Below are 26888 nucleotides of genomic sequence, written 5' to 3' on the forward strand. Positions count from 1 at the left end.
CTTACAGCGTTTCAGTAGTGACAGCGAGGTCTGAGGGAATTCTGGGCCTCCTGACCATGTGCTTCTCCCCGGGTCAGACTCTCCAGTGCACCATCACGGGCCTGGCTTTCTGGGACTCCAGCTGCCAGGCCGAAGACAGTGACGACCATCTTGTCCTGAGTAGCACCTACTCCAGCTGTGGCATGAAAGTGACAGCTCATGTGATCAGCAATGAGGTAAGGCCTGGCAGCAGGAAGGTGCCAGTCCAGCAGAGTTGGTGTCACCTCAGGCACCTTACTCATCCCCTGGGCTGAGGGACATTTCGGGGAGCAGGGAGCAGCACTGAGTAGGAGCCAAAGCTTAGATGTTGCTTAGCTTGGCACTTCCCATCCATAACTCGGGTCTGGGAGGTGGGATATCCTCTGGGGCCTTCCTGGCTCTGACCAGCTTCTTGGCTCTGTCTTTGCAGGTGATCATCAGTTTCCCGTCGGGCTCACCACCACTTCGGGTGAGATGGACAGTCCTACGATGCTCTCCAACTGGTGCAGGGTGGCCTGCTGGGGTGGGGCCTGCTTTCTGGCCTACCAGGGAGCAGGCCTCAGGAGACTCAGGCCTGAATCCTAACAAGGCTGGCGTTTCCAGTCTGCCTCAGTCTCCCCTTCCATACAAAGGGAGTAGTGTTGCTGAGGCTTTCAGCCTCTTAAATCCAAGCGACTAGCACACTGTGGCTGTGTGACCTTGGGCAAGTCATTTAACCCTCCTGGGACTCAATGGTCATTGGTGCGAGGCAGTGGTGGCACACGCCTTTAATCCCAGCACTTGGGAGGCAGAGGCAGGCAGATTTCTGAGTTTGAGGCCAGCCTGGTCTACAGAGTGAGTTCCAGAACAGCCAGGACTACACAGAGAAACCCTGTCTCGAAAAACCAAAAAAAAAAAAAAAAGTCACTGGCTGTAAACTGTGGCATAAAAAGATCCCAGCCCATAGGAGCCTTTAGGAACAGTACTTTAGGAACAGGTGTGACGTTTCTCCCCGTTAGCCCAATGCAAAGTGGGATCTTCATAAATATGAGAATTATGAGTTTATTGTTTAAAAGGTCAGGATGGGGGTCAGGCGATTCCTGCTGCCACCCTGCTCAAACTGCCTCCTCCCCATGTCCTCCCACAGAAAAAGGTACAGTGCATCGACATGGACAGCCTCTCCTTCCAGCTGGGCCTCTACCTCAGCCCGCACTTCCTCCAGGCATCCAACACCATCGAGCTAGGCCAGCAGGGCTTCGTACAGGTACTGAGCACCCCACTTAGCTCCTTGAGTCTTCTATGGGCCTTTCTTCCCAACATTGCTAGAGAGATCAGATGCCACCTTCCAGAGGATGGAGAAGGCCAGCCTGGGTGTATGTGTGTAGGAGGGACAGATAGAAAAGGGCTTATGAATTGGAATGTCACTCTGTCCTTCCTGCTTGTTCCTGGAGCCTGTGGGGCTCCTTCTTGTCTTTTATTCCGAGGGTGAGGGCTCCCTTTTGAGCTTATGTCAAGAGGGTGTCAGTGAAGAGCCAAGGATAGCTGCATTTATCTCCTCCCCTCTACCTGTCTGTGCAGGTGAGCATGTCTCCATTGACCTCTGAGGTCACAGTCCAGCTAGATAGCTGCCATCTGGATTTGGGGCCTGAAGGGGACATGGTGGAACTCATCCAGAACCGAGCACCCAAGGGCAGCTGTGTGAGCTTGCTGTCTCCAAGCCCTGAAGGTGACCCACGCTTCAGTTTCCTCCTCCGAGTCTACATGGTGCCCACACCCACAGCTGGCACCCTCAGTTGCAACTTAGCTCTGCACCCTAGCACCTTGTCCCAGGTGAGTGGACATGGCTCAGGTCTAGTTTTGAGGATGCTTATGGGTCTGGGGTTTGAAGGCAAGGAGGTGACAGTGCTGTGCAATCTAGAAACGGCTGGCAGCCAACAGAGCAAGAGCCAGGCACGGGGCTTGATAGCCTCATTGAAGCTGTGACATTAGTATATACACACAGCTGCAACTATCCATCTATATGTTTATCCTCTACATTATTTTACCATCCATCCATCACCCATCTGCCCGCATATCAGGAGCCCAGCCATCTATCCACAAACCCATAAATCTACCTACCTATTCATGGACTCTATCCACCCACCCACCAGAAGCCCAACCATTCATTCCTATACCCACCCACACACCCAAACATTGACTCACCCATCCAAACAAGCCACATACCCATCCATCCACCTACCCACTCACACATGTACTGTCTGTCAATCCATGTACCTATCTACCCATCCATCTATCCACCATCCACCAATCTACCTACCAATCCATGGACTCTGCCCAACTACCCATCCATCTATCTTCTTACCCATCCCTTGACGCACACACTCATGCATCCACCTACATCCCCTCCCCCTACCAGCCACCCACCCATCATCCACCTACCTGCCCTTCTATCTACTCATCCACAAGCATCCACCATTCTCAATACTTCCACTAGCTCACCAAGTCACTCACTTTCACTAGAATCCCACCCACCCTCCTAGCTATGTGGCAATCACCAATGTGACTGATCTCAGGAAACCTGACACTCTGCTCTGCTGGTATCACACAGTCCAGTCCAGAGAGTTTCTGGCCACAGTTACAGTCCAGAGAGTCTCCATTCTCAGGCCCTCAGTCCTGACACCCTCACAAGAACACTCCAGGTGTCCAGATTTCTAGGACTGAAAACCTCCTGAAGCTGGGGCCCCAGACAGCTATTCCTATCTTCCAGGCCCTGAGCCTTCTGGGGTCCCAGACAACCATACCTGTCTTCCAAGCCCTGAGCCTCCAAGCAACTGGGCTGAGCTGGCTTGTGGCTCGCGGCTTGCACAGGGTAACAGATGCTGAGCACCTACTACATGGCCTGCAGGAATCCTGGAAACCATTTATAGCAGCTGCAGGCTACCCTGCTGCTCTTGCACACCACGTGCCTCCCTAGGACTTGGCCTGCAGGCTCCCAGCCTGAAAATGGTGGACAAACGGCTCAGCCAAGGCTTGGGATGGTAGCAAGGGAGAGCTGCAGAGACAGGGAGGACCATTTGCTGCTAGCTGAAGGCTGGACCACTTAGCACTCTCCTCCCTCCTCAGGAAGTGTACAAGACAGTCTCCATGCGCCTGAGCATCGTCAGCCCTGACCTGTCTGGTGAGTGGGAGACAGTGCGGAGAAGGGAGCCCAGATACGGGTGGGGACACGGGGCAGTAGCACTTGGGAGGAGAGGTTTTTCTCGGGCCCAGAAGCCTGAGGAGCTCGCAGTAAGATGCGTCTTAACAGGGGAACACTGCCAAGTGCCATGGACAGCCCTCCACTCTTAGACCCCTCCTGGGCCTCATCTCTGTCACTGGTCACCCTGATGGAGGTCTTGACCTCCTGGGCAGAACATAAGGCACCTTAGCTGAGGTATAAGGTCCAACATTCCTTGACAGCACAAGGGTGGAGGAAGCCCCTTTGGCCAAACACCCTCTGGTCTCTGTTCCTCTGGGCCACCAGGCAAGAGAGTCCTCGTTAGGGACAGCTACATACCATGTAGTCTAGGATGGCATATGTTCACCCCCAGCCAAGACTAAGAATGCAGGGTTCCTAAACTCCCTGCACAGACAGGAAGCCAGAGACTAAGGGCCCAGGGCTATGTAGAAACAGGAGTGAAACCTGCAGTAACCTGAGCAGCACTGGTTTTAAAAAGATGCTCTGGCCTATCAGAATCTGGTGTAAGGTGCAGAGATGGGGTGGCTGGTTGGGGAGGCGCTGACCTAAGGTCACACAGCATGGCAGAGCAGGTCCCTTCATCCTTTTCACCCACAATACCATCCATAAAGGTGTTCATCTGCTGGGCTTCCAAGACAGGAAGGTGGCCCAAAAAGCCTGGCCACCTGGGCCCTCAGCTTAGTACTGAGCTAGATGAAGGGACTTCTGTTCGGAGAAGTCAGGGGTCAATGACTCAGCTCAAACTAGCTAATACCTGTGACCCAGGCCAGCATGACAGGGTAGGAACAGGCCTGAAGCCAGAATACACTAACTATCTTGGCCCTCCTTGATCACACAGGTAAAGGCCTTGTCCTGCCCTCTGTACTGGGCATCACCTTTGGTGCCTTCCTCATCGGGGCCCTGCTCACAGCTGCACTCTGGTACATCTATTCTCACACACGTGAGTATCCCAAGCCTGCACCCCATTCCTACAGCGAGCGCTCAGGGCCTGTCCATACCACCCTGGGGCATACCCAGTGAAGCCTCTGAGGAAGTGGGAAGTCCTGGCTGGGGCCCTGACCTTCACCCCTGCCCACGCCCCTCAGGTGCCCCCAGCAAGCGGGAGCCCGTGGTGGCAGTGGCTGCCCCGGCCTCCTCTGAGAGCAGCAGTACCAACCACAGCATCGGGAGCACCCAGAGCACCCCCTGCTCCACCAGCAGTATGGCATAGTGCCCAGCCTGGAGCCTCAGGGAGCCCCCCCAGCCAGCCCTTGCCCTGCAGGAGAGACCGAGCAGCCACAAGCTGGGAACCACCGGCCATGAACTTGTCCCAGGAGTCAAACCTCTCCCCCTAGCCAAGGATGGAACATTCCCCCTGCACCTGCTCATGCCTCTCTAGCAGAGGCTTGTCGCCAGTGGAGACTTCAGCTTGGAATACCTTGGGATCTCTTCACCCTGCTTATAGAACTGCTCAATCCAGGGGCTCTGGGATATGGCTGCCCAGGACTACAGAAAGACTCGGCACTGCCGTGTCCATCCATGCTGCTGAAAAAGCCTAAGCCCCTGCCTTTGAGCTGGATCCTGTGCAGGGTGGGAGGCAAGGACTCAGACACGCCCAGCCTAGCCCAGAGCCGCCTGCATCTGGCCCCAGGAGCCTCCTCACCTGGACTGGCACAACCTTGGTTGAGGGAAACAGAAGCTGAGGGGTGCTCAGTTCAGTGGGCTTAGATGGCAAGAACAGTGGGGTTGGGGAGCCCAGCCCCTCCCATCCATTAGGCAGGCAGCAGGATAGTCCTGGGCCAAGCCCTATATATTCACTAATAAATCAGACATGAAACCAGTGCCCTTTGGGTTGTATGGGAGAAGGGGGAGGGCCATTATGTCACAGAACAAGGGTGCACACCTCTCGGGCTGTCCTGGTAGCAGATGGAGAGGGCCCATGTTTGGAGGAAGCCAGTCCTCTCTGCTGCTCACTCATTTGGTAGCCCAACCTTGGGTCAGAGGGGACAGAAACCAAACTCTAAAAAGCCCTGTCTATAGTCTCTGTGGTCTGGAACGCAGTTACCCTATAAAGTTCTGGATTCTAGTCCTGCACATGACTCTTGTAGGCAGGCCGGGCAGTGGTGGCGCACGCTTTTAATCCCAGCACTTGGGAAGCAGAGGCAGGCAGATTTCTGAGTTCGAGGCCAGCCTCTACAGAGTGAGTTCCAGGACAGCCAGGGCTACACAGAGAAACCCTGTCTCAAAAAAAAACCAAAAACCAAAAACCAAAACAAAACAAAACAAAAAACCTCTTGTAGGCAATGGGCCTGTGGACAGCTCCAAGGCTCCTGGAAGCCAGCCACCCCCTCTCACCTATAAGCTGCGCATCCAGCTTGAATACAATGTCGGCAAGGAGGTTTGCAATGCAGTGTCTTGGTATGTGGCACACAAACATTTTAGTCCAGTCTTTCATGACAAGGGCTACCTTATGCTCTAAGGGAGAGGACTAATCCTAGGGTCTCAGCTCCTATACTGCAGTGCCAAACTCGGACCCCCAAATATCTGATGAGGGAGCTAGGAGTTATGAGTCAATCAAAAATTTTGCATTTATTTACAAAAAATAAAAAATAAAAGGGTTTAAAAGTTTCAATTAGTTCCAGCAGTATACAGTCCCCAAATCCAAGGGCCCTGTCTTTTGCCAGAAGGCATTGGGAAAGAGGAGGAAGTGAAGTGTCTGGTCTAACCTCGGGCAGGATCACAGGCTGCTCAGGCAGCTTGAACAATAAGCTGGACCTGAGCCCGGAGGCAGCTGGGTGGGCAGAGAGATGGGCTGGGCTGAAAGCCTGAGATGGTAGGGACTCTGGGAAGCCCCCTGCTGTCTCTGCCAGAGGAAGGAGAGGCCAAGGCACAGAGCCTCTCCTATCCCTACACTCTATCTACCAAGAGCCCAGGACCTTGGGCTAGGCCAAAAGAATCTGAGAACGGAAATCACAAGGCACTGAGTATGAGAGTCTGTGGGAAGGCAGGCTGGTATAGGACCTTCCTTGGCTACTGGGACATAGAGGGATCCAGCAGCTTCAGAACCCCACCCACCAGGTGCAGGCTTCCTGTGACCAGTACGTGGACGGCAGCGGCCTCTCGGAGGATGCTGGCCCCGCTGTTGGCTGTGGGGTGGTTGAGAAGGCTCCTTGGAGGGCTCTGCGGCTGAAAGATGGGATCGCGACCTTGGCTGATCCACTGCAAGGCATGGGAGATGCAGCTGAAAACGAGGGAGCTCATGCTAGTAGGCCGAGGTGGGTGCCGTGCCAGCAGCAGGGAGCCTGGCCCAGCAGGGTCTGGGCTGCAGCTGCTCCAGAGGTTGGAGCTGGCCTGTTTCTCAGCCAGGCAGTTCCAATGCTGCTGGTGTTGCAGGCAGCGGAGCAGCACCTGGTCCAGAGTCACAGTGAAGTTCTGCTGGTCTGTGAGGTCCGGGACAAGGCATGTCAGTGGAGGGAGAGGGAAAGGGGGCACAGTGAGCGTCTGCTTAACTCCTGGCCCTTACAAGCACAGCTTCACCAGACTGCTGGCTGTCTGCACGGTGGACTGCGACCAGTGCAACCTGCTCACTGTCACGGGAAGAGCCTCGCCCATGTGGGCATGCGTGTTTCCCAGGAAGCCTGTTAAAGATACTGATCCCAGACCGCCCCATAGACTGTCCAGTGTGGGACCTGGAGGTCTATCTGCATGGTTCACACTCCTTCAATGTTTTTAAAATACAATGCAGTAGAGTACAAAAGGCATTTTGGGAGCCAGTGAGATGACCTAGTGTAAGGAGGTGCTTGCCACCTAGCCTGGCAGCCTATATCTAATCCCCATGGCCCACAACCCACACGGTAGAAGGAAAGAACTGACTCCCCCAGGTTGTCTTCTGGCCTTCACTCATGTGCCCCAACCCAAATTAATTAATATAATAAAAAACAGCTCTTAAATGCATTTTACACTGCAAGCTAGTTCTACACTCTTCGTAGGTGCCCAGAGCCGAGACGTCAGCAGGCAGTACCTGCCCATCTTCATGCAGTGCACACTGGGATTTTCTATTCTTTTCCAGTCAATAAACCTTAGTTGAGTCCCACTGAGCTGATTTCAGTAGGTGTCAGTGGGCTGTAATCTGCCCTTTAAAAAAAATGCTATACCTGATAATTCTTTTACAGTGTTGTGATTACATGTCACAACTTTGAAAATGTACCAAATGGTGTTTCTACAATAAAATCTATATACCCTGGGGCTGGTGACTGACTGAGTTGTTAAAAAGCCCTTGCTGTTCTTGCAGAGACCTGGGGTTCAGTTCCCAGCACCCATATGGTGGCTTACTACCATCTGTAACTCCACTTCTTGTGGATTTAATGACTCCTGGCCTCCACAGGAGCTGGGCACTCAGACACACACAAACAATAAAAATAAATCTTTTTTTTAAAAAAAAATGCTGTCTCGGGGCTGGAGAGATGGCTCAGCAGTTAAGAGCACTGACTGCTCTTCCAAAGGTCCCGAGTTCAAATCCCAGCAAAAACATGGTGGCTCACAACCATCCATAATGAGATCTGATGCCCTCTTCTAGTGCATCTGAAGACAGCTACAGTGTACTTACATATAATAAATAATCTTTAAAAAAAAAAAAAGGCTGTCTCGAGATGGCTCAGTGGGTAAGAGCACTGACTGTTCTTCCAAAGGTCCTGAGTTCAAATCCCAGCAACCACCATCATAAGATCTGATGCCCTCTTCTGGCATGTCTGAAGACAGCTACAGTGTACTTATGTATAATAATAAAAAAAAAAAATCTTTGGGTTGGCCGGGCAGTGGTGGCACATCCCTTTAATCTCAGCACTTGGGAGGCAGAGGCACGCAGATTTCTGAGTTCGAGGCCAGCCTGGTCTACAGAGTGAGTTCCAGGACAGCCAGGGCTATACAGAGAAATCCTGTCTCAAAAAAACAACAACAAAAAAAAATCTTTGGGCCAGAACGAGCAGGGACTGAGTGAGCAGAGGTCCTTTAAAAAAAAAAACACTGTCTCCTAGCATGCTTTGGAAGTCCCTGTTCCTCACTGAGCCACGGGCGCCTGGCGTTAGCCATACCATCTGTCCCTCTTACCTGCGTTTCCTGTGGATGAAACCTCTGTCACGTTGGGGCAGAAGACAGCATAGTCAAACTGGCAGGGCTGGGAGACCAAAGGGAGATGTAGGTAGTATCATTCCTCTGAATATGTCCCTTACCCCCACTTGACCTCCAGATACTCCCCACCCCCGCCACACTCTGGAGATACCCACCCCTGTACTGGGATACGGTATATAGTAATGGAGCTGCAGGCCTTCCACACCTGCTCCATCTGCCTAAGTGCACAGCCTACTGTCCAGAGAGTACTTGTATACGTGTACTGTTCTGAACGAATGAAGATTCAGGTGGTACCTACTTAGGGCAGCCTAGCTGAGGAGCAGGCCCCAAGCCCAGGCTGGGGTAGTTTCTGGATATGAACCAGAGCCTCCTGCTCTCAAGTGGGAAATGATCCTAGGAGCCACTCTGGCCCCAGCAGCCTAGAACTGATCAGTTTCCCCAAGCAAAGGCATGACAAGAATCAGCTCCATTTTACAGCTGAGGACATCTAGGCCTCAGTGCCCACGAGAACCAGTGCCCACGAGAACCAGTGCCACCTGCCATCCCCTCTCCAGGTGGGTCATTTTATTTTTGGTTTTAGAGCTTTATTGTAGAAAAGAGAAAGAGAGAGAGAGAGAGAGAGAAGGTAGGAAAGTAGAGACCAGCTGTGGCCACGTGGAGAGAGGAAGAAGAGAAGGGGGGAGAGGGAGCAAGAGGTGAGAGTAGAGAGCAAGGCTTAAAATCCAGGTGGTCCTTTACCTGCAGCAACTTCAGCAGGGCAGCAGAGTCTCTGTCACCAGTGGAGTTGAAGAGCAAGACGTGTACTTCAGGCCCACTGTGTCAGGAAGAAATGGGTGGGACATGCCTTCTGCGCCCCCTCCCAGCCCATTCCAGCCATTTCCCCAGAATCTAACCCATGTGGGTTTTCTGCAAGAGCAGCGAGGGCCTTTAACAACTTCCAGCTCCAGGGTGTAGACTTTATCACTGAAACACCACTTAGTACATTTTCAAATTTGTGCCATGTAGCGGCATCTCTGCTAAAGAATCATCAGTATAACATTTTTTTTTCCTAAGAGCAGGTTACAGCCCACTGATAGCTACTGAAATCAGCCCTAATGGGTATTACCCAGGACCCCGCCCCCTGCATGCTCAGACTTGCAAGAGAGCTCACCCATCGGTGCGTTTGCTGCGCTCCAATGACTGGCAGTACCAGTGCACACAGGCCTGCACACTGCTGGTGGTATGCGCACCATCCAGGTACCAGGTAAGGGGTCCCCGCTGCAGTATCTGTGTCCGGCCAGGCCACACTGTGTCCCGAAGCCCTGGCAAAGGCAGATGAGACAGTGCTCTGGGATCTACAACAAGCCCTGTGATCTCCTGGCCCTGCAGGCAGATCCACTTACTAATGGCCGTCCCTGGGTTCCTGGAATGGGCTGTCCTGATGTGGAGTCTTCCAGACAGCCCTGAGATGGGGCTGCTATTACACAATCATACATTCCCAGTGACAGCCAGTGTTGCACTCACACAGCAAGTGAGGGCTACGGCTGGAGTTTGACCTAAGATCTGCTCAAGGGCTGTCTCTGACAGCAACCCTGGCACACTGAAACTGTTCTAAAGCGGTTTAACAGTCCAAGCCCTACTGTGGCTGAAAGCAGTTTTGGAGGATGGGAGCAAAGGCATCCTCACAGTCTGATGAGAGACAGCAGCTACTGCTGACTGGCACTCTGCTCCAGGCTTCCAGGCTCTGTGCTCACACCTGAATGACTCACATCAGGATCCACCAACAGCCCCTGGCAGTGGATGTTATCAGTATCTCATTTGGCAGATAGGAAAACTGAGCTTCCGGAAGATGTGTGAACTCTAGGCCAGAGAGGAATGCTCACCCTGAGGAACAACTACAACTGCCCCAACCCCCAAACAGGAACCCAAAGGAGGCATCTCAAAGGGCACAAAGATACAAGAGCTCAATAGACATCTCAGGGGGAATAAGGATGTGTAGTGGTCCTGACTGGAAAGGAAGTTCCAACTTACCACGTCTCATGTGGGGGGTAGGACGAAACACAGGCGCCAGGGGCAACTGCCACCGTATGCTTGGCCTGGATAGCTTCAGCTCCCGGATGTCTGTGGGGTGTGAGTCTGTGTGTTCAGACCCCTCCAAGGCAGGCTCCACTCACTGCCCACCTGCACCACCTACCTTGGTGGTCCTGCTGCTCCAGCCAACAACGGGCCAGCTGTAAGGCTAGGGCTGCATTAGATCGCTGGTGCTCTCCCTCTAGGCCCAGGCTCAATGGCAGTCCAACCTCCTCCAGGGCTTCCAATGGTGGACACAGGTACAGGGGGCACTGGGGGGGGGGGGTAGGGAAGACCTGCCACCACTGCCACCATGTTAGAAAGCCTTCTGACCACACCCCAACCACCAGGGCCCACCAAGACCTGCTCCCAGAACCAGATGAGTCCTGGAGCATCAACAGCTGCCCCCACATCCCACCCCCCTTGCACATATGAGGAACTCAAAGCCCAACAGGAGACTATGTTCCTCTAGTGAGCATGCCCCTACCCCCACCAAACCAGCCAATTGCTCACTGAGATCTGCTGGGCTCGATCCCTCAGCACGGCCAGGGGACCTTCCGGCTGTAGCACAGTGAAGGCAGGGACACCAGGCTGCAAGCACACCAGGAAAAAGGGACAGGGGCCGATTTCAACTGAGGCCACAGAGGGGTTCAGGTCACACAGGGAGAAGGATGAGAAGCTGGACCATGCAGGCAGCTAGGAGTTGGTCCTGACTTGCCGCAGCCATTCTTTCGTAAATGTTAAAAGGATAGACCCTGGGATCCCATGAACCTCTCCTGCCTTGGCCTGCTATGTTACCTTAAAGATGCCCCCTTTCTGCCATGCTATTTTCTCCACCGTGTCTCCTAGCAGACTGATGTGGTCAATGCCAAGAGAAGAGACTCCACACACCACTGGCTTTCTGAAAGAAACAAGAAGGTCCTCTCCCCAGGGCTGAGCCACCAGTGCAGGCTTCAGGTTGCTCCCTACAGTGCCGAGCCACCGGCACAGGCTTCGGGCTGCTCCATGGCAGCTGCCTTACCTGATGATGTTGGTACAGTCAAAAGCCCCGCCAATGCCCACCTCCACCACTGCCAAGTCCACCTGTAGGAGAGCAAACAGCACGCAGGGAGCAGGAAGCCCCTCCACTCATGTTCTGCTCCCCAAGGACTCAGACACAGGGTGTAGGAAAGATACTCACCTTCTCTTGGAGGAAGACATGGAAAGCCATGAGTGTGAGGAAGCGGAAGTAAGAGGGCATGGAAATGTGGCTGTCATCCTGCACATAGGAACAAGTCAGGGACCAGAGTCCCATGCCCCCACACCCCCATAACCCTGACTCTGGGGAGATGGGCCCTCCCAGCTCCCCAGTCACAGCACCTTGAATTCCTCCAGCTGGTTATAGAGGTGCCAGAAATGCTTGGTAAAGAGCTCGGGGCTGATGGGCTTCCCGTTGATTCGAATCCGCTCACGCACCTGCACCAGGTGGGGAGAGCTGCCGAGAGACCTAGGGTCATCGGGACTCCCCCCTTCCTGAGCCTCAGGGCCTTCCTTGCCCTAACCAGACTGTGTCTGCCCCATTCCCCAGGCTCCAGGAAGTACTCAAGAGTCTGAGCTTCTGCCTAGGGCCCCAGACCCTGCAGAGGCTGAGCTCCACCCCAACATCTTAGCAGCACCTCATCGGTGGGTTCATCCTACTATATCACTCTCAACTTAATGCTCTGCCCCAGAAAGAAGAGAGATAGCCCTGTCCCCAGGATGGTCTAATACAGTCTCTGGGCCCCAGAGGATTAGTAACTCTGCTATATAACATGTGCCTATAATATCCATCTGTCTCTCAAAGTAATTAATCCAGAGGGAGGAACTGTTGGGAAACATTCCCCTGCCCCAGCCACATCCACAGGCTGGCTGGATGGCCGAGTGGACCAAGGTTAATGGTTAGAGGTTTTACTCATAACACTATTATCAGGGGCCAGCAACATGGCACATGCTGCCAAAGTTGCTGATCTGAGTTCATCCAGAGAACTCACAAGGTGGAAGGAAAGAAACTACTCCTAACGGTTGTCTTCTGACCTCTCACATGAGCTGCAGCAAATGCACACGTGCAAACACACATGCACTAAGACACTCGGGTAAGGAAAAATTCTTTCATGGTTTAAAAAAAAGTATTATTTTTTATTTAGATTTTTTTTCTTTTTTAAGGTCTCATATAGCCAAGGCTGACCTTCAACTCGCTACATACCTGAGGATAACCCTGAATTCCTAATCTTCCTGCCTACATTCCTCAAGTGACAAATTTTACAGGCATGAGTCACCACATTCAGTTCCCAAGATTATTCTAGAAAGCAAAGAGTTGCCTTACACAGTCATATACTGTTTCACAACCTTTGGTCAGTAACAGACATATTCTGTCCTTTATGATTACATCCCCTGTCCAGCAGTGGCCACTGTGTGTGCCATGTGCACAATCACACCATCTCCTGAGATACAGCTGCTTTATAACTCCTCAAAGAACCCTCTCACACCAAGTTTCTTCATTCCTTTCTTTCTTTCTTCTTTGCTCTGTTTTGTTTTTTTTTTTGTTTTTTTGTTTTTTTTTTAATACAGGGTTTCTCTCCGTAGCCCTGAAACTTGCTCTGTAGATCAGGCTGACCCTGAACTCACAGCCTGTCTCTGCCTCCTGAGTGGTGGGATGAGGTATGTGCTACCACCGCCCTGCCCAGCTTCCATGTCTTTATTTTGAACAATCACCAGTTCCAGGAAAACATGTTGATTTGAAATGGCCATAGCCAACTGGTTTCAGATATGTTTATGGATAATGCATCATAGATAATGTCAGATATGCTCCTCCCTCAAGGAACAAATCCTGAGGAGTACAATCATATTCATTTCTCTGAACCGTCCTTCACTTAAGGTAACAGGTGAGGAGAGGCCCTCCACATCTTGTGGGCGTCTGATGTCTGTGAGCCACCACAAGGGGGCGCTGCCTCCAGAAGAAAGCACAGCTATCGCCGGCGGAGCTCCACTGCCTCCCTGTGGAGACTCTAACATGGAGGCCATAACCGGTCTTGCTCCATGCACCCTCATGAGTCAGGTTTGTGCTCCTTACTGCAGAGACATCTTAGCAGACAAACATCTCTAAGTATAAGAACTGGATCTGGAGAGCCTTGGAAATGGCTTAGTCAGTGAAGTGCTTGCCACCCAGGTATGAGGGCCTGTGTTTAGATCCCTAGTATTCTTACACTCCACCCCAACACCTACCTCCTACCCCTGCCAAAAACAAACAAACAAACAAACAAACAAACAAACAAAAACCCAGCCAGTGGCTGTGAGTCTGGGGAGCTGGGGAGGCAGAGACAGGAGGATCCCTGGGGGTTGGCAGTGCATAGTCGTCCAGCTGAATCTAGGAGCTCTGGGGGAACAGAGTTCAAGGTCAGCCTGGGCTAGAGCCTCAAACAGGGACTGGATCTATGGCTCAGCAATGAAGAGCACTGAATGCTCTTGCACAAGACCTGGGTTTCATTCCTAGCACACACATGACCTAGAACCCTCTGTAATTCCAATTCTGTTAGGCACACATGTAAAGCACATACATGCAGGCAAAATACACATACACATAAGGAGGAATAATTAAAAAATTTAACAGGCAAAAATTATATTTAGGGGCTGGAGAGATGGCTCAGTGATTAAGAGCACTGACTGCTCCTCTGAAGGTCCTGAGTTCAAATCCCAGCAACCACATGGTGGCTCACAACCATCCATAATGAGATCTGATGCCCTCTTCTGATGCGTCTGAAGACAGCTACAGTGTACTTACATATAATAATAAATAAATCTTTTCTAAAAAAATTATATTTAGAATTTAAATTAATAAAAGGTCACCTGGCTCTTCCAGCCAGCTACTTAGGCCACACCTAAGGACCTCTCCCTTATGGGACACCATCCCTCTCCCTCCATTTTATTCCTCATGGAAACTGATAGCCACTAACATGGGCACTGTGGATTTAAAGTTTACTGAATCAAGAAATACTGGCAGAGGGGCAGAGAGGCTGACCTTGGCTCTAGCACCATCGCCCTCTAGAGCTAAGACAGACAGACAGACAGACAGACAGACAGACAGACAGACAGACAGACACACACACACACACACACACACACACAAACACAGAGCCCAGTACCTAAAGAAGCCAGTCTTCAGGCCGTAATTCCGCAGGATTCGTTCGGTGAAGGCACAGGTGGAGCCCTGGAAAGCATTGGGTGGGGTCAAACGATGGGCACTGTTGACTGTCGACTTGGCAGCACCCGGAATCACAGGAAGACAGCCTCTGTGCAGGCCTGTGGAGGACTTTCTAGACAGTTGACAGAGGCCCAAGAACACCAGCATCTATCGCTTCCTGCCTGAGGATGCAATGTGGTCTCCTGCCACAGGAGGCCACACCCCCTAGAGCTCACAGCCAGGTAAACTCAATCAATCCAGCATAAGGGCATTTTTAAAATTAGTGACTGAAAGGGAGGGCCTGACCCATTGTGAGTGGAGCCATCCCTGGGCTGGGGGTCCTGGGTTTTATAAGAAAGCAGGCTGAGCAAGCCCCGATGATCAAATCAATAAGTGGCACCCCTCCATGGCCTCTGCATCAGCTACTGCCTCCAGGTTCCCACTCTGTTTGAGTTCCTGTCTTAACTTCTTTTGATGATAAACCATTCTATGGAACTGTGAGGGAAATTAACCCTTTCTTCCCCAAGTTGCTTTTGGTCATGGTGTTTCATCACAGCAGTAGTGACCCTAAAAAGACACCCTAAGGTGCTCTTTGGAAACAGAATGTAGAGAATCAATTAATAAAAGCAGATAGACAGCAGTTGGAGAGATGGCTTGGCAGTTAAGAGCACTGACTGCTCTTCCAGAGGTCCTGAGTTCAATTCCCAGCAACCATGTGGTGGCTCTCAGCCATCTATAATGGGATCCAATGCCTTCTTCTGGTGTGTCTGAAGACAGCAATAGTGTACTCCTACACATAAAATAAATAAATATTTTTTGTTTTGTTTTTTGTTTTTCGAGAGAGGGTTTTTCTGTTTAGCCCTGGCTGTCCTGGAACTCTCTCTGTAGACCAGGCTGGCCTCAAACTCAGAAATCTACTTGCCTCTGTCTCCCAAGTGCTGGGATTAAAGGCATGAGCCACCACTGCCCAGCTAAATAAATAAATGTTTAAAACAAAAAGGTGGATAGGTAGGCTGGAGAGGTGGCTCAGCGGTTTTACTGGCTGCACTTCAGAAGGTCCTTAGTTCAAATCCCAGCAACCACATGGTGGCTCACAACCATCCATAATGAAATCTGATGTCCTCTTCTGGTGTGCATGAAGACAGCTACAGTGTACTTACATAGAACAATAAATACATCTTTAAAAAAAAAAAAGGTTGGATAGGCACCAGTCCACCATATGGACTCCTCCTGGATTACTCTTTACCTTTCCTTTGGTCCCAGTAACATGGATAATGTTTAGCCGGTTCAAGTCTTCCACCTACAATAGACAGAAAGGCCCCGCCTCAGCCACTGGGCTCGAAAGCAGATAGGGGAGAGGTGTTGCAGGATCTACTGCTTTACCTGCAGTCCACTCCGTGCCAGGTACATCTCCATGGCCTCCAGCTGCGCCTGGGGGTCACTCCGCTGGCGCTTTACCTGCTCCAGGTAGCTGGCATTGGTTTGTAGGGTGTTGAGCGTGCGCACAGCATCCTGGCAACCATAGTCACAGTTCAGTGAGGGTCCTTAAGGACAGAGGGACCCAGCCCACCAGTGGCAAAACCAGGGCAACCAAGCACACTGCCTTTGCCTACAGCTACTTGGTGGGGACAGTCCTGGCACATTTCCAGGTCTAGCAAAGTTGGGAGCCACGGGCAAGCTAGCCCCACCCAGGGAGTGCCAGGTAAAGCTGGCAAGGTTAACGGACCTTCATTTCCTGGGCTGCCTTCCCCAAGCCTCTATGCCCTCAGCCTTCACACACAACACCCACCCCAGGAGGTGTTAATCTCTCTACCACTATCCTGGGCACCCATTGAGCTGGGGCCAGGACATTAGAAATCTAGGAACTTTGAATTTTGGAATATTTGTGACTCTGGAGTTCCACTTTCTAACCCCAAGACAAGACAAGACTCCCGACGTAAGTAAGTAAGCAATTAGATCTGGAAGAGGAGGTACAGAGGGAGGGAAAATATGCTAGAGAGTCATCCGGCCAGAATCCACAGGCGGGTACAGACAGCCTCAGGAGACGGCTTTGGGGGATGGGAGTGGGAACAGAAAATAAATAGAGAGGACTAAATGAGAGAGGCACTTGAGGATATAAATCCAGTCATGTGTGTTTCAATTACACCTACATTCTGAGAAATCTGTGCTTAGGCCGTTCCTCTCAGGCACCAGACTGGTCACCTGTCCTCTTATCCTCAAGGCTTGGCTGGAAGCCACACAGCCCTAAACCGGTGCCACCTGCCTGGCTAGCATTAAGTTCTGGTCATTGACAACTGACCCTGGCACAGTAATCTACAGTTTGTTCTAGATTATTGGTCTCTTTATTGCTTCTTTTTCTGCCTGTCCGCCAGTCAATTCTGAATACTTGGATTCTAGTCTTCGAGTCTTGGAGACCCCAATCCCAGGTCCTCCTGAGTATTTCCACTCTGTCCTCCAGAACTCCTTCCCAGAACTCCAGAACTCCCCCTCATCCTGCATTGCCAGTGCAGATGCTGGTGTCATTGGAACTTCTAAAACTCAATTCAGACTCTGGACGTTCTGGTGTGTCACCAGCGCCCATTCCCTCTGCAACACGAGACACGCGCTCTCAGAATTCCCACATCGGGCCATCTGAGCCCAACTTTCCGGTCCCTGTCACCTTCCCTGGACTCCGGGATGTCCCCGCTTCCCGAGCACCGCAACTACGTGCTCGGGTGGCCCTAGCAGCTGGCGGAGAGCGGAGCGCGGCTCCGGTCCTGCCCACGTGTCAGCACGGGACCGTTTGCCCGCGGGAACGGTCAGAAACCTGATACTCCATGCTGGGCTCCTGCGGCGCTGGCCACGCGCTCAACCACCGCCGCGCCGCGCCCTCCGTCGTTGCACCACGCGCAGAAACAGCTGCCAGGGACAGAGCGGAGCACAGATGGCTCCGCGCCCACGACATAGTCTTAATGCCACCGCAAGCTAGGCCTGGGCGGGAGCCGCCCCGCTTCGCCCCGCCCCGCCCTGACGCGCCTGCACGGCCCACCAATCAAAGTCTCTGGATTTTCCCGAACCAATGAGAAGCGGCGTCTTATCGCGGCCATCTTTGTGAGGGGCAGATCGTCCAGAGGCGCGCTGCTCTCGCCATGCTTCTGAGGGGCGCGCTGCCGGGGCGGTTGGAGGGAAGAGGGTTTCGTGGGAGGGGTCCTCCATCTTAAAGGGACTCTGTCCTCTTTTCGTCGCCATCCTCCAAAGGTCTGTGCCCCAGATCTTAAGGACTTCGCTGTACATCCCAAAATAGCCACTCCGAGCCAGCAGTTCTCAGTCCCCTCTTCATGCCAGACTAGCTGTGAGCTGGAATAGAATTACAGCGCTGGCAGATGCCTGTGTCATCGATGCCCAGCACCGAAACGTCCCGGCTCACGCAGACAGTGGGGATGCGCCTTTTCGGTCAAGGATATGACCCAGTCTCCAGACCCTTAGCTCACTCTAGAAGCCTAGGAAGACTTCCTCTGGGAAGAAGGACACCCCTATCGAGGCCTGCAGGGTTCGGGGGCGGATTTCCAGGCTAAGAAGCGGACCCTGGGAAAGACTCCCATTTGGTTGGACCGGGTTGCTCCTGGGAAGCTTCATCAGCAGGGACCTGGGGCCCGGTATGAAATTAGGTTTGGAGAAATGACTCAGTGGTTAAGAACATTGGCTGCTCTTCCGGAGTCTCAGGGTTCAAGTCTCAGGGACCCACACTGCGGCTCACAATTGTAGATTCCAAACTGGGGATCTGACCCAACTCTGGCCTCCAAAAGCACAATGCAAACAGGCAAAAATATTAAGTAAAGATTAAAAAAAAATTGGAGTAAATTTGGCTGGCAAATGGCTTTAGGGGAAGGAGAGTGATCTTATTCGGGCTTTGGAAACTCCATCGCAGGGGAGAGTGAATTTGAGGGCCCTCTGGGGGAAGGGAACAATAATCTCATATTTGTGAAAGGCCCTGGATAGAAAGCGGCCCTTTGAACCGCAATGGGTTTTCAATCTCCCCTGCTTTTCTACATTGGGCTTAAATATTTAGCAGAGATTGTCTATTTTAAATAAGCAAGGGCTTTGGGGGAGGAAACCTGGACATGTGCTCTTTCTGAAAGTACTCCTGGACTCAAACTCACAGAGATCTCCTTGCGCTGGCCTCCTGAATGCTGGAACCAAAGTGTCCAAGCGTATATTTCAGTGAACAGCCTCTTCCTCTCCCGCCACCCTCACCCCCACCACCGCCATCGCCCCTGCCCCCTGGAGTTTCATCTGTAACCTAGGGGAACCTGAGACACCATAGATGAACCCAGCCAGTCTCAAATTCTCTATGTGGCAAAAGATGGTTTTAAACTCCTGGTCATCCTGCTTTCGCTTTCCAAGCGCTGAGAAACCTTACAGTGCAAGGACCCGTCTATACCAGCATGGCTGGTTTCATGTCCTACTAGGATCTAATCCAGAGCCTTATGCATGCTAGACAAGCAGTCTGCCACTGAACCATAGTCCTCTGTTTTGAGACAAGGTCTCATGCAACCCAGGCCTACCTCTAACTCACAATGTAGCCCAGGACAATTTTAAACTTTAATCCTTCTGCCTCCACCACCAGGGTGCTGGGATTACAGGCATTTGTCACTTTGCTTGGTGTTACCCAAGTGTGGATTTCAGTGAATGGCTTCACTCATTCTCGGCCCAGTCTTCCTAGTTTTTTTCCCCCTATGGGGTTTCAGTCTGTAACTCAGGAATCTTGCTCTACCCACTAACTGCTTTTATAATCCTTGTGTCCCCCTCCCTTTTTCTTCTCTCTGATAATCACAAAATCCATTTGTGCCTCTAGGAGAAGCTCTATCCCAGAAGCAGAGGCAGGTGGATGGATTCGAGACCATCCTGGTCTACAGAGTGAGTTCTAGGACAGCAAAGATTATACAGAGAAACCCTGTCTCAAAAAAAAAAGGGGGGGGGGAGGGAGGTCTTGTCTAACATATGCAAAGACACTGGGATTGGTTCCTTAGCACTACTAACAACGATATTAAAATAAAAGCATCTGGGCTGGTGAGATGGCTCAGTGGGTAAGAGCACCGACTGCTCTTCAGAAGGTCATGAGTTCAAATCCCAGCAACCACATGGTGGCTCACAACCACCTGTAATGAGTTCTGACTCCCTCTTCTGGTGCCTGTAATGAGTTCTGACTCCCTCTTCTGGTGCGTCTGAAGACAGCTACAGTGTACTTACATATAATAAATAAATAAATCTTAAAATAAAATAAAATAAAAGCATCTATGTACCTGGTTCTGTCCTCCAGAGGGTCATTTTTAAAAAAACTATCAGATCTGTAAGAAATGGCACTGGAGGTATACAACATCGCGAGGGAGGACTTATTTCTGTGTATTTTGTGGAATGAGGCAGAACCTGCCTTAGCTCACTTCCTCCCTCTTTCTTGTTTCCTTGTTTGTTTGTTTATGACAGGGTCTCACTAGACAGCTTACACTGGCCTGGAACTCCCTGTATGGCCAAGGCATGCTGTTGGCATTCTGTATAAACACCACCACCACAGACACCTGGCAGCAGCCAGGTATGCTCCTCCCCATGGTTACCTGGCAACAGCCAGGTAGGCCTGGCCCTATAAAAGGGGCTGCTTGCCCCCTCCTCTCTTTCTTGCTCCTGCTTCTCCTCCTTGCCTCTTACTCCTTTGTTCACCCTCTCTTCCCATACCCTTCCTCCTCTCTCCACGTGGTCTTGGCCAGCCTCTACTTCTCTACTCTCTCCTCCTCTGCCTTTCTCTGCCTCTACTACCTTCTTAACTCCCTTCCCCATGCCCTAAATAAACTCTATTCTATGCTATACTGGTGTGTGTCTGGTCCCTCAAGGGGAGGGGATGCCTCGGCATGGGCCTGCAGAGGCACCCCCTTCCCCCACACCTCACCAGAACATATTTTTATAGCTCTTTCTCTTTTTATGATCACAACACTTGCCTCTAACTCTCAGAAATTCTCCTGCCTCAGATCCCCAAGTGCTAGAACTATATCTAAGGTTCAAGGAATACAGTTTTATGCCAGATTACTTAATTTCCTTTACCTTTTAATTTAGTCCCTCTTATGCAGGTGTTTTGTCTGTATTTAGGTCTGTGAAGCACATTTGTACAATGCCAGCAGAGAGCAGAAAGGGGGATGGGGCTCAGATACCCTGGAACTAGAATTACAGGTGGTTGTGAGCCATCCTGTGGGTGCTGGAACCCGAACCCATCCTCTGGAAGAGTTAGGTACTCTTAGCTGCTGAGCCTCCTCCACAGCCCTGATTCCTTTTAACTTTGTCATGATCAAAGCAATTAGAGAGGGTGGGGTTTTGGCTAAGCAGCAGAACCCCACCCTCCTGCAGACAGGAGCCTCAGCACCTGCCACAGGCTTTCTTTAGAGGCAGGGCTAAGGCCCTGAGTCCTTGAACTGTATACATCAGCTCTAACTGGAAATAAATGCAGACACAGAGAAGGACAGAGCACTAGAAATTCTGCCATTCTAAATTGGTATTATTCCAGTTGTAACGGAATTACAAGTGGTACCTGGGCTCTGGGCATGTCACCTGTGCCATGGACCTGTTGTCCCCAAGGACATTTTTCATGACTTTCCACTTATTAATTTTATTATTTTGAGGTAGGGTCTCATATATGGCCTCTAAGTCACAGTCTACCAAAGCTGCCCTTGAGCCCTTGAACGTCTTTTTTTTTTTTTTTGGTTTTTCAAGATAGGGTTTCCCTGTATAGCCCTGGCTGTCCTAGAACTCACTCTGTAAACCAGGCTAGCCTCAAACTCAGAAATCCACCTGCCTCTGCCTCCCAAGTGCTGGGATTAAAGGCATGCGCCACCACTGCCTGGCATCCTTGAACTTCTAACCCCCCTGTTTCCACCTCCCAAGGCCTTGCCTCACAGGCTCACTTCACTGTCCTTTCCAGTTTATACACTGCTAGAGAGCCAGCCCAAGGCTTTATGCATACTAGGCAAGCACACTTCTAACTGAGCACTACTCCCAGCCTTCAGTTCTTTATTCACAGACAACCATCAACCCTATATAGGTGACTCAGAACCATACTGTTTCCATATACTCTTTCCTCCCTGGTGGTAGGGTTGTCATGTGCCTGTGTGTGTGTGTGCGTGTGTGTGTGTGTGTGTGTGTGTGTGTGTGTGTGCGCGCATGCGCGTGCTATAGCATGTCTGTGGAGGTCAGAGGACAACTTTTCAGTGGCTGGTTCTTTCCACCACATGGACCCTGAGGCTCAAATTTGGCAGCAAGTGCCTCTCAGCCACTGAGCCACCATGCTAGCCCATCCACAAGGCTTTCTATATAGTTCTTATTCTGGACTGTGTTGGTATATAGATGCCCTCGTGGCTGATTGGCTTTTCAGAGCTGTGTAGTACTCCATGTTGGGGAAGACTGTTGAGGACTGGTTCCTGTTGGCTGACCTCTAGGCTGTTCCAGCATTTTGCTGTCACATGCGATGATGTAACGGGATCATTTACAGTCTTTATTTCTTCCATAGATGCAGTGGAAGTGCAGTGACTAAGTCGAGGGCGATGTGCAGCCAGCGCACGTGCTCATATATATTACCTTGTGCCATGCAGGAGAGGTGGAACTAGTTTCCTCCCTTCCAGGGTATCCTTAGATCCTCACAGAGCTATCCTGGGCATCAGAAGTCTCATCACCCTTCTGGGAGTTAGAGATTGTCCTCTTTTTATAGGAGGAGAGATCGAAACTTGGGGAGATTAATGAACTCACCCTAGACTTGCTGACTAACATCTACCCTCGTTCCACACCAACCCCCACCAATCTATCAGCTCCATGATGCTCTCTGCAGCCCCTGGACCTGCTGTGTGACTCTAAGAAAAGAGTCCCCTGTCTCTGATTCATTTCCTTCACAGCAACCTGAGGTCTGAATGAAGAGGTCCAGCTGTCCCTTCCTCACCTGGGTCTCTACACCTGGGCTGCAACAAAGAACAAGGAGAGTCAAGCACATCAGTAGGCTTTTGCAGTATTCAGAAGTGGGGTGCAAACTGGGCAGTGGTGGCACATGTCTTTAATCCCAGCACTTGGGAGACAGAGGCAGGTGGATTTCATTTATGAGTTCAAGGCCAGCCTGGTCTACAGAGTGAGTTCTAGGACAGCCAGGGCTACACAGAGAAAACCTGCAAGTAGGGTGGTGGTGGTACATGCCTTTAATCCAAGCACTCAAGAAGCAGAGGCAGACGAATCTCTGTGAGCTTTGGGCCAGTCTGGTTTCCTGAGTGAGTTTCAGGACAGCTGAGGCTACACAGAGAAACCCTGCCTTGAGAAAAATGAAAACTGAGGCTAGAGAAATGGCTCAGTGGTTAAAAGCACTGCCTGCTCTTCCAGAGGTCCTGAGTTCAACTCCCAGAAACCACACGGTGGCTCACAACCATCTGTAATGGGATTGGGTGCCCTCTTCTGGTGTGACTGAAGACAGCTACAGTGTACTCATCATATATATAAGATAGATAAATAAAATCATTAAAAAAAAAAAAAAGTGAGTTTATCTCTGTAGCCTTGGTACAGCAAGGATCTTCCATGTTTCAATGTCTACGCTGATGGCCTACAGAGACTGTCCCCCATCTCCTTCGCAGCTCCCCTCTCTGATATTCAGAGCCTCACTTTGCCTATGGCCACAAAGGAGTAAGGACACTTGCAAACATGGATATAAGGTATTTTGATCACATTTATCCCTACTTTCCTCTCTCATCCTCCTCCAATCCCCCTCCTCTCCTCCCTCTTCCCACCTATCTCTCGCCCCCCCTTATACTCTCATGTTTTTACTTTTTTGTTTTGTTTTGTTTTTTTTTTTTTCCTGAAACAGGGGTTTTCTGGATTGCCCTGGCTGTCCTGGAACTCTGTAGACCAGGCTGGCCTCGAACTCAGAAATCCACCTGACTTTGCCTCTCAAGTGCTGGGATTAAAGGCGTGCGCCACCACTGCCCGGCTATGTTTTTACTTTTTTTTTTTTAAGATTTATTTTATTTATTATTATTTTATGTGTATAAGTACACTGTAGCTGTACAGATGGCCGTAAGCCATCATGTGTGTGGCTGCTGGAAATTGAACTCAGGACCTCTGCCAGTCCCACTCTCTCCGGCCCTGCTTGCTCCTGCGTAATTCACTGTAGCTATCTTCAGATGCACCAGAAGAGGGTGTCAGATCTCATTATGGGTGGTTGTGAACCACCATGTGGTTGCTGGGATTTGAACTAAGGACCTTTGGAAGAGCAATCAGTGCTCTTACCTGCTGAGCCATCTTCCTAGCCCCCCCCCCTTTTTTTGTTTTGTTTTGGGTTTTTTTTTGTTGTTTTTTGCTTTTTGAGACAGGGTTTGTCTGTGTAGCCCTGGCTGTCCTGGAACTCACTCTGTAGACCAGGCTGGCCTTGAACTCAGAAATCTGCCTGCCTCTGCCTCCCAAGTGCTGGGATTACAGGCGTGTGCCACCACTGCCTGCATTTTTACTTTTTCAAAAATTATGATTTTGTTCTCTGTGTCCGTGTCTGGTGGCTTTGCCTGCATGTGTGTCTGTACGCTGTCTGTGCACTGGTGTCTGAGGAACCTGGAAGGGAGTACCAGCGTCCTTCAACTGCAGTCACAGATGACTGCGGCCTTCCACGTGGGGGGGCTGGGATTTGAACTCAGGACCTCTGGAAGAGCAGCCAATGCTCTTAACTAGTGAGCCATCTCTCCAGCCCTCATGTCTTCTTATCTTTATTTATTTGTTTATTTATTTATTTTGGTGACCTAGGTTTAACTAGGGCTCGAACAGGAGCACCAGCAGATTACCAATGGCTGTACCACTGAAAAAACTGCCTCCCCTCTTCTGCCAACGATCAGCTGAAAACTAGGCCCTGCCACCGTGCCTTCTAGAATGACTGGAGGAAACAACTAGCCTGTGCTCAGGAGCCCATATGCTCCCATCTCAGGCAGCAAATGATATAGATGAACGCGCTGCCTGCCCTCCTGAAGCCCGCTCTTTCCTGGGCTTCCTGTCTCCGGCTCTCTCTTCTTCCTGTCCTAAGGGTACACTTTGCTGGCCTTGCTCTCTCTGCTGTCATCTCAGGCCTCTCTGACACACTGGTGTCCTAGGTCCTGTGATAAAGTCACCGTGCCACAGGCAGGACCATCCATGGCCTCCTGATCTCTAACCCAGTGGCCACAGTATCTTAGATTGTTATACTCTTGACATCTGCCTTCTGAAATTGGCGAGGCTTGCTCAAGCTAGCCCAGGCCAATCTAGCTGAGGAGCATCTTTCCATCTTGGAGCCACTCAGAGCTAACTCTAGGTCCCTGTGCCACAAGCCCCATCCATTCCAAGCTCTCCAGTCCTCCACAGGTTTTCCCTGGTAGGTCCATCTGACAGTCCTCTCGCTGCCTATCCTCTGAGCCTTGAAAGTTCTTGTTTTTAGTGCAGTTCAGTCCTTGTGGGTTCTATTCCCCGAGTGATAAACTCCCAACTCTGCATGTCTCCAACTTGGACCATCAGCCAGGCCCCTTTGCTGATGTTCATTCACACTTTGTGATCACTTAGCACAACAGTTTAATCCTTTTAGCAGCCTGGACAGCAGTATGATCACTCTCACTACAGAGAGCCACAAACTATGGTACAAGAAGTTGCTCAGCCAGCCCGGGGTCACACAGAAAATGAATCTAGGGACTTTGCACTGGTCTGTCCCTCTGCCCTGGGCTGTTCAAACGTTTGCATGACTGACCCCATTTCAGGATGTACTTGACATGACCATTCCCTTTGCCTGCCAACCTTTTGTGCTGCTGAGATTTTTGAAGCCATGTGGTTGTGTTACCATTTCAAAAGAAATGCTTTTCTGGGCCAGGCAAGTAGGTAGAGTTAGCTGCAGTCATGATGGACCACATAGTACTTGGGAGGTAGAGGCAGGCAGATTTCTGAGTTCAAGGCCAGCCTGGTCTACAGAGTGAGTTCCAAGACAGCCAGGACTACATAGTGAGACCCTGCCTCAAAACAAACAAACAATAAAAAGTGTTCCAGTCAGCTGTAATGGTGCGGCACTTGAGAGATGGAGGAAGAAGCTTCAGGAGTCCAAGGCTGTTTTTGAAAGCAGATGCAACTGGAAATCATACAAAGCAAACTAAGCTAGTTCACAGGGACTCATACTGCATGTTCTGTTTCCCTTGTGGAATCCAGGTGTGTGATCACAAAACTAGAAAGCAGATCGTAAGAGAGAGAGCACTCTTCAAGGGAGAGGGAAACAGAGAGGAAAATGGAATATATATGAAAAAGCAGAAGGCAGGGGCTGGGGAGGCGGCGTGGGGATGATATGCTCTCTGCACAAGTGTAGGAACCTGTAGGGAGTTTGTTGTAGGGGCCTGAGTTTGATCTTCAGCACCCAAGAAAAAAGCTGGGGCCATGCTACAGGGCATGAAATCCCTGGATGGGAAACAAAGGCGGGAGGGTAGGTGGAGCTTGGCTGACTTCCAGCCTCTCAGAGCAGTGAGCTCCAGGTTCAGTGAGAGACAAGAGACCTTGTCTTAAAGGCAGAGTCTTTGAAGAAAGAAGAGCTCTGGCTGCCTCCTGCATATGCATATAAAATCACATACACATACACATACCACACTCAGGTATACATGTATGCACACACAGATACACACGTGCACATAGAAAGCAAGGGATAGTACACATCTTTAATCCCAGCACTTGGGAGGCAAAGCTAGACAGATCTCTGAGTTTAAGGCGAGCCTGGTCTACAGAGTAAGTTCTAGGACAGCCAGGGCTACACAGAGAAACCCTGTCTCGAAAAACCAAAAAAAAAAAAAAAAAAGAAAGGAAGAAGGAAAGGGGGCTGGAGAGATAGATGGGCTCAGCGGTTAAGAGCACTGACTGCTCTTCCGAAGGTCCTGAGTTCAAATCCCAGCAACCACATGGTGGCTCACAACCATCCATAATGAGATCTGACACCTTCTTCTGATGTGTTGGAAGACAGCTACAGTGTAGTTACATATAATAATAAATAAATCTTAAAAAAAGAAAACATAAAAAAGAAAAAGAAGAAAGAAAAGTACTGCAGCATCTCTGGGTCCCAAGCCAGCACTTGTTTCTCTGTCTGGCCTTGGCTGTCCTGGAACTCACTCTGTAGACCAGGCTGGCCTGGAACTCAGAAAACCACTACCTGGCTGTAGCTATCATCTGTATGTTGGGCTTCCCTAAATAGCAAAGATCTTGTAGATTGGATGGAGATGACCTTGAACTTCAGAAGTTCCCACCTCCATTTCCTCAGCATTTTGATTGCAGGCA

General features: G+C 50.8%; 2 protein-coding genes across 5 annotated transcripts in view; one reads left to right on the plus strand and one right to left on the minus strand.

The window, feature by feature from the left end:
- Positions 1-5055, plus strand: part of Eng (endoglin) — a 35459-nt gene extending 30404 nt beyond the window's left edge. For both annotated transcript variants that reach the window (XM_031369856.1, XM_031369857.1), the window contains exons 9-15: positions 78-215; positions 449-487; positions 1145-1261; positions 1576-1827; positions 3121-3175; positions 4074-4175; positions 4321-5055. In XM_031369856.1, coding sequence (XP_031225716.1) covers positions 78-215; positions 449-487; positions 1145-1261; positions 1576-1827; positions 3121-3175; positions 4074-4175; positions 4321-4445 — 828 coding nt within the window. In that variant the 3' untranslated portion in view covers positions 4446-5055. The remainder of the gene's footprint in view (positions 1-77; positions 216-448; positions 488-1144; positions 1262-1575; positions 1828-3120; positions 3176-4073; positions 4176-4320) is intronic.
- A 722-nt stretch (positions 5056-5777) lies between these two features.
- Fpgs (folylpolyglutamate synthase) lies at positions 5778-17591 on the minus strand. 3 transcript variants are annotated; one of them, XM_031369859.1, is made up of 15 exons: positions 17392-17591; positions 15969-16097; positions 15832-15885; positions 14548-14612; positions 11750-11864; positions 11571-11648; positions 11412-11473; positions 11189-11291; positions 10904-10981; positions 10515-10662; positions 10352-10441; positions 9492-9642; positions 9080-9155; positions 8321-8387; positions 5778-6433 (listed from the first exon to the last, which is right to left on the minus strand). In XM_031369859.1, the coding sequence occupies exons 1-15, from the start codon at positions 17527-17529 to the stop codon at positions 6129-6131; spliced, it is 1659 nt and encodes a 552-aa protein (XP_031225719.1). In that variant the 5' UTR covers positions 17530-17591; the 3' UTR covers positions 5778-6128. The 3 variants fall into 3 exon arrangements, with proteins under 3 accessions (XP_031225719.1, XP_031225718.1, XP_031225720.1); XM_031369858.1 differs by having other exon boundaries at positions 5778-6654; XM_031369860.1 differs by having other exon boundaries at positions 6205-6455.
- Between the last annotated feature and the right edge of the window lie 9297 nt (positions 17592-26888).

This window comes from Mastomys coucha, unplaced genomic scaffold (assembly GCF_008632895.1).
Source record: "Mastomys coucha isolate ucsf_1 unplaced genomic scaffold, UCSF_Mcou_1 pScaffold15, whole genome shotgun sequence".
In the NCBI taxonomy this organism is placed as follows: domain Eukaryota; kingdom Metazoa; phylum Chordata; class Mammalia; order Rodentia; family Muridae; genus Mastomys; species Mastomys coucha.